Source organism: Mustelus asterias, unplaced genomic scaffold, assembly GCF_964213995.1.
Source record: "Mustelus asterias unplaced genomic scaffold, sMusAst1.hap1.1 HAP1_SCAFFOLD_1220, whole genome shotgun sequence".
NCBI lineage: Eukaryota > Metazoa > Chordata > Chondrichthyes > Carcharhiniformes > Triakidae > Mustelus > Mustelus asterias.
The window spans coordinates 89,131-96,184 of NW_027591165.1; the positions used below are offsets into that span (position 1 = coordinate 89,131).

The 7,054-nt window shown below is 57.5% G+C and overlaps 1 protein-coding gene across 1 annotated transcript in view; it reads right to left on the bottom strand.

Annotated features, from left to right (window-relative positions):
• The window catches only part of lmna (lamin A), a gene marked incomplete at its 3' end in the record, with an annotated part of 95,185 nt that extends 89,078 nt beyond the window's left edge, over positions 1 to 6,107 (bottom strand). Inside the window, exons 1-2 of the mRNA XM_078206036.1 lie at positions 5,730 to 6,107; positions 87 to 434 (exon numbers count right to left, since the gene is read on the bottom strand). Of these exons, the coding sequence (XP_078062162.1) occupies positions 87 to 433 (347 nt within the window). The remainder of the gene's footprint in view (positions 1 to 86; positions 435 to 5,729) is intronic.
• Between the last annotated feature and the right edge of the window lie 947 nt (positions 6,108 to 7,054).

Below are 7,054 nucleotides of genomic sequence, written 5' to 3' on the forward strand. Positions count from 1 at the left end.
AGGCGGTGGAAGGATTGGGGAGGGAGGATGAGGGAACATGGTTGCTGTTACTTGGCTGAAACGAGGGTTGAAAGGTGGTTGCCTACCGGTTCTTGAGCTCGTTGTAATCCTCGCGTAACTTGCCCAAGTCCAGCTGCATGCGGGCTTTCTCCTTGGCCACATTGTCCAGGGTCTTCCGGGCATCGGCTAACTCGTTCTCGTACATGGCCTTGATGTTGACCACCTCCCGGCTGGTGACCTCCTCCGACTCGGAGATGCGGAGTCGCAGACCGGCATTCTCACATTCCAGCGAGCGCACCTTCTCAATGTAGACGGCCAGGCGGTCATTGAGGTTCTGCAGGTCCTCCTTCTCCTGGAGACGGCTGATCTTAGTTGGGCTCAAAGGGGTGGTAGTGTTGGAGCGACCACCCCGCTTCTGGCCTGGGGTCTGCATCCTGGGAGAGACAGAGGGAGAACGGACAGAGCGAGGGAGCGGGAGGGGGAGCGGGAGGGGGAGCGGGAGGGGGAGCGGGAGGGGGAGCGGGAGGGGGAGCGGGAGGGGGAGCGGGAGGGGGGGACAGGCAGAGATGGAGAGAGAGAGAGAAGCGGAGAGAGGGACAGAGAGGGAGGCGGAGAGAGAGGGGGACAGACAGAGGGACAGAGGCGGGGAGAGAGAGAGAGGTGGGGGAAGAGGGAGGAAGAGACAGAGAGATGGAGAGAGAGGCAGAGAGAGGGACAGATGAGGGGGGCGGAGAGAGGGAGAGAGAGACAGAGACACAGAGTGAGAGAGAGGGGGACAGACAGATGGAGGGAGAGGGAGTGAGAGAGAGGGGGACAGACAGATGGAGGGAGGGAGAGAGAATGAGCACCAATCAGAAACAATGCTTCAGATAACTTAACTGAAGAAAAAAAAAGCGATAATTAAACAGGATTTCAGATAATGGAACACAAATCCTCCCCGAACCCTCACGCTTCGTGCTGTCTCCGATTCCCGGGTCCCTCCGCACTTTGGGAAAGGATCTCGAGGCCCCAGGAGAGAGAGAGTGCGGAGGGAGATTCCCCCCAGAACAGGAACAGGGATGGCCGGGGGGGGCTGCGGGGGGAGACTGGGAGAAGCTGGGATGATTCCCCTCGGAGCGGAGAAGGTTAATGGGGGGACATTTAATCGAGGCGGCGTTCAGAGTCACGGAGGGGGGAGTGTGGGGGGGGTTTGGATGGAATAAATGAGGAGAAAGTGTTTCCCACTGGGCAGGAGGAGAGGGGGAAACCAGAGGGGAAAACCAGAGGGGGACACAGATTGGAGAGAATCGGGACAAGAACCAGCGGGAGGGAGATGGGGAGAATTTTGATGGAAACGCAGTGAGTTGTTGTGATCTGGAAGGCGCTGTCTGAAAGGGCGCTGGAAGCAGATTCACCAGGAACTCTCAAAATGGGGGGAATTGGAGAGATAGAGGAAGGGGGAGAATGTGCAGAGAAATGGGGGAAAAGAGCGATGGGGGAGGAGACTAATTGGGTAGATCTTTCAAAGAGCTAGCAGGGGCTAGATGGGCCCAATGGCCTGTTGTTGGGTTGTTAAGATTCCGAAACAGGGCAGGGGGGAGGTGGGGGGGGGGGGGGAGGGGGAGTGGCGGACAGAGAGATAGGATGCGCGGATTGGGGTGCGAGGGATTATCCGGATATTCATCAGGGGGGGTAGAATATCTTTTATGAAAGGGACACTCGGTTCATAGAAATCATAGAAACCCTACAGTGCAGAAGGAGGCCATTCGGCCCATCGAGTCTGCACTGACCACAATCCCACCCAGGCCCTACCCCCACATATTTTACCCACTAATCCCTCTAACCTACACATCCCAGGACTCTAAGGGGCAATTTATTTAACCTGGCCAATCAACCTAACCCGCACATCTTTGGACTGTGGGAGGAAACCGGAGCACCCGGAGGAAACCCACGCAGACACGAGGAGAATGTGCAAACTCCACACAGACAGTGACCCGAGCCGGGAATCGAACACGGGACCCTGGAGCTGTGAAGCAGCAGTGCTAACCACTGTGCTACCGTGCCACCCCAATGCCCCTTCACCCTCCCAACTCCCTCCCCAATGCTCCTTCACTCTTCCAACTCCCTCCCTAATGCCCCTTCACCCTCCCAACTCCCTCCCCAATGCTCCTTCACCCTCCCAACTCCCTCCCCAATGCTCCTTCACCCTTCCAACTCCCTCCCTAATGCCCCTTCACCCTCCCAACTCCCTCCCTAGGTTCACAAAGGGAGAGACAGAAACAGAGAGAGGATCCGAGGATGGGGAGTGTTGGTGCTTTAAAGTTTATTTATTTGTGTCACAAGTCGGCTTACATTAACACCGCAATGGAGTTACCGGGCAAATCCCCCTAGTCGCCACACTCCGGTGCCTGTTCGGGTAACACTGAGGGAGAATTCAGCATGGACAATCCACCCTAACCTGCACGTCTTTCGGACTGTGGGAGGAAACCGGAGCACCCGGAGGAAACCCACGCAGACACGGGGAGAACGTGCAAACTCCACACAGACAGTGACCCGAGCCGTGGGACAGAAAGTGGGCAGAACACGAACACACACACCCACACCCACACACACACACACACACACACCCACACACAGCGAGAGACAAAGTGTTCTGCTTCATACAAAATGAATGATATTTGTAGAGGAAGCACGCTCTCTCTGCTCATGTCTGGGCAGGGCGTGAGCAAATATTCAACTGGGGCAAGTTCCCTCACATCATTCACAAACGTTTCAAACAATTCACCCTCCCCGCCCCCCCCTCCCCGTCCCAATCGCTGGAAACCAGGTCCAACCGTCAACTACCGTCCGACTCTTAATAACTGAATGCCAGGTTCTCCTCTCTCTCCGTTCCCCCATCCCCCCCCCACACACACTTCATCAGGGCCAAGACTCAACTCTCACTCCCGAGTCCCTCCAACTGGACTGCCCCCCTCCCACTCTCAGCCCCCTACCCCATGTCCACTTTAACATAGCAACTGGAAGCAAGGAGGAGGCCATTCAACCCTTCCAGCCTGCCCTGCCATTCACTCATCATCAAAGTCAACATCCTGATCCCCCCCTTCCCCCTCGATCCCTTTTGCCCCAAGAGCGAAATTCAATTACTTCTTAAAATCACACAACGTTTTGGCCTCAACTACTTTCTGTGGGAGTGAATTCCGTCCATCCAATCCCTCTCAGAGTCGCTGCTCCCTCCCCAATGCCCCTTCACCCTTCCAACTCCCTCCCCAATGCCCCTTCACCCTTCCAACTCCCGCCCCAATGCCCCTTCACCCTCCCAACTCCCTCCCCAATGTCCCTTCACCCTCCCAACTCCCTCCCCAATGCCCCTTCACCCTCCCAACTCCCTCCCCAATGCCCCTTCACCCTCCCAACTCCCTCCCCAATGCCCCGTCACCCTCCCAACTCCCTCCCCAATGCCCAGTCACCCTCCCAACTCCCTCCCCAATGCCCCTTCACCCTCCCAACACCCTCCCCAATGCCCCTTCACCCTCCCAACTCCCTCCCCAATGCCCCTTCACCCTCCCAACTCCCTCCCCAGTGCCCCGTCACCCTCCCAACTCCCTCCCCAATGCCCCGTCACCCTCCCAACTCCCTCCCTACTGCCCCTTCACCCTCCCAACTCCCTCCCTAGTGCCCCTTCACCCTCCCAACTCCCTCCCTAGTGCCCCTTCACCCTCCCAACACCCTCCCCAATGCCCCTTCACCCTCCCAACTCCCTCCCCAATGCCCCTTCACACTCCCAACTCCCTCCCCAATGCCCCTTCACCCTCCCAACTCCCTCCCCAATGCCCCTTCACCCTCCCAACTCCCTCCCCAATGCCCCTTCACCCTCCCAACTCCCTCCCCAATGCCCCATCACCCTCCCAACTCCCTCCCCAATGCCCCTTCACCCTCCCAACTCCCTCCCCAATGCCCCTTCACCCTCCCAACTCCCTCCCCAATGCCCCGTCACCCTCCCAACTCCCTCCCCAGTGCCCCATCACCCTCCCAACTCCCTCCCCAATGCCCCTTCACCCACCCAACACCCTCCCCAATGCCCCTTCACCCTCCCAACTCCCTCCCCAATGCCCCTTCACCCTCCCAACTCTCTCCCCAATGCCCCGTCACCCTCCCAACTCCCTCCCCAATGCCCCGTCACCCTCCCAACTCCCTCCCCAATGCCCCGTCACCCTCCCAACTCCCTCCCCAGTGCCCCTTCACCCTCCCAACTCCCTCCCTAGTGCCCCTTCACCCTCCCAACACCCTCCCCAATGCCCCTTCACCCTCCCAACTCCCTCCCCAATGCCCCTTCACCCTCCCAACTCCCTCCCCAATGCCCCTTCACCCTCCCAACTCCCTCCCCAATGCCCCTTCACCCTCCCAACACCCTCCCCAATGCCCCTTCACCCTCCCAACACCCTCCCCAATGCCCCTTCACCCTCCCAACTCCCTCCCCAATGCCCCGTCACCCTCCCAACTCGCTCCCCAATGCCCCTTCACCCTCCCAACTCGCTCCCCAATGCCCCGACACCCTTCCAACTCCCTCCCCAATGCCCCTTCACCCTCCCAACTCCCTCCCTAGTGCCCCTTCACCCTCCCAACTCCCTCCCTAGTGCCCCTTCACCCTCCCAACTCCCTCCCGAGTGCCCCTTCACCCTCCCAACTCCCTCCTCAATGCCCCTTCACTCTTCCAACTCCCTCCCCAATGCCCCTTTACCCTCCCAACTCCCTCCCCAATGCCCCTTCACCCTCCCAACTCCCTCCCCAATGCCCCTTCACCCTCCCAACTCCCTCCTCAATGCCCCTTCACTCTTCCAACTCCCTCCCCAATGCCCCTTCACCCTCCCAACTCCCTCCCCAATGCCCCTTCACCCTCCCAACTCCCTCCCTAGTGCCCCTTCACCCTCCCAACTCCCTCCCTAGTGCCCCTTCACCCTCCCAACTCCCTCCCTAGTGCCCCTTCACCCTCCCAACTCCCTCCCCAATGCCCCTTCACCCTCCCAACTCCCTCCCCAATGCCCCATCACCCTCCCTAGTGCCCCTTCACCCTCTCAACTCCCTCCCCAATGCCCCCTTATCCTTCCAACACCCTCCCCAATGCCCCTTTGCCCTTCCAACACCCTCCCCAATGCCCCTTCACCCTCCCAACACCCTCCCCAATGCCCCTTCACCCTTCCAACTCCCTCCCCAATGCCCCTTCACCCTCCCAACTCCCTCCCCAATGCCCCTTCACCCTTCCATAGAACCCCTACAGTGCAGAAAGAGGCCATTCAGCCCATCGACTCTGCACCGACAACAATCCCATCCAGGCTCTATCCCCGTATCCCTACATATTTACCTGCTAATCCCTCTAACCCTCATATTTACCCACTAATCCCTCTAATCTACGCATCCCGGGACACTAAGGGGCAATTTAGCACGGCCAATCAACCTAACCCGCACATCTTTGGACTGTGGGAGGAAACTGGAGCACCCGGAGGAAACCCACGCAGACACGGGGAGAATGTGCAAACTCCGCACAGACAGTGACCCGAGCCGAGAATCGAACACAGGTCCCTGGAGCTGTGAAGCAGCAGTGCTAACCACTGTGCTACCGTGCCGCCCCATCACCTTTCCAACTCCCTCCCCAATGCCCATACCTGGTGGGACACACACACACCTTCTCCAGCCTCTCAAAGCCAGTTAAGTCCCATGCCAAGAGTTGGCAGCAATCTCCTCCAGACACTCACCTGCTGGAGGGCTTCCTGATTCCACTCACTCCGGGGCTGAGGTGGCTGTTTCGAACTCACTCCCTCCTGGTTTGGCAAAAGACTCTGGGTTTAAGCCAGTCCCCTGCGTAGTCACAATCCTGGAATAAGTCTGCCTGTGTACACAAAATCCTGGAATAAGTCTGCCTGTGTACACTCCACCTCTGTGTACACAGACTCTGGGTTTAAACCTGTCTCTCTGTGTACACAGACTCTGGGTTAAGCCAGTCTCTGCACAGACAGTCAGTCCTACCCACTGTCACTCTCTCTGCTCCCACACTCTCGGCTGTCACTCTCTCTCTCTGCTCCCACACTCTCTGCTGCTTCTGTCAATTTCTATCCAGTTCTCTCTTCCCCCCCCCCGAGTCGCTGCTGCATCATTTGAAGAACAGGGCGAGGTCCACAGGACTGACACCCAGGCAACCTATCAGAGAGTTGGGGCTGGATCCAAAGGGCTTGAGGGCTGGGGATTGGTTCTAAACCTGCTCCCAAAAAATTGCAGACACGTCAATGCAAAATACAGGGTGCTGTCAGTGTGACTGCACTGTTCAAGGTCAGAGTCCCAGAGAGAGAGAGAGAGAGACTGAGAGAGAGAAACTGAGAGAGAGAGAGAGACTGAGAGAGAGAAACAGAGAGAGAGAGACTGAGAGAGAGAAAAACAGAGAGAGATAGAGAGTGAGACTGAGAGAGAGAGAGAGACTGAGAGTGAGACTGAGAGAGAGAGAGAGACTGAGAGAGACTGAGAGAGAGAGGGACAGAGAGACTGAGAGTGAGACTGAGAGAGAGAAACAGAGAGAGAGAGGGACAGAGAGAGAGAGGGACAGAGAGGGACAGAGAGAGACAGAGAGAGAGAGACAAAGAGAGAGAGAGAGAGAAACAGAGAGAGAGAGGGGGACAGAGAGAGAGAGGGACAGAGAGAGAGAGGGACAGAGAGGGACAGAGAGAGAGAGAGACAGAGTGAGACTGAGAGAGAGAAACAGAGAGAGAGAGAGAGAGGGACAGAGAGAGAAACAGAGAGAGGGACAGAGAGAGAAACAGAGAGAGGGACAGAGAGAGAGAGAGGGACAGAGAGAGACTGAGAGAGAGGGGGACAGAGAGTGAGAGAGACAGAGAGAGAGACAGAGAGAGAGAGAGAGAGAGACAGAGAGATACAAAGCCACACAGCAACTGTCAGTGTTAGAGATGTTGGGAGTTATAATTCCATTACCCTGTCAGTGATACAGCTGTTTGGAATCGCAAGAGTGACTTTTCTCACAGATGTTGGGGTGGCACAGTGGTTAGCACTGCTGCCTCACAGCGTCAAGGAC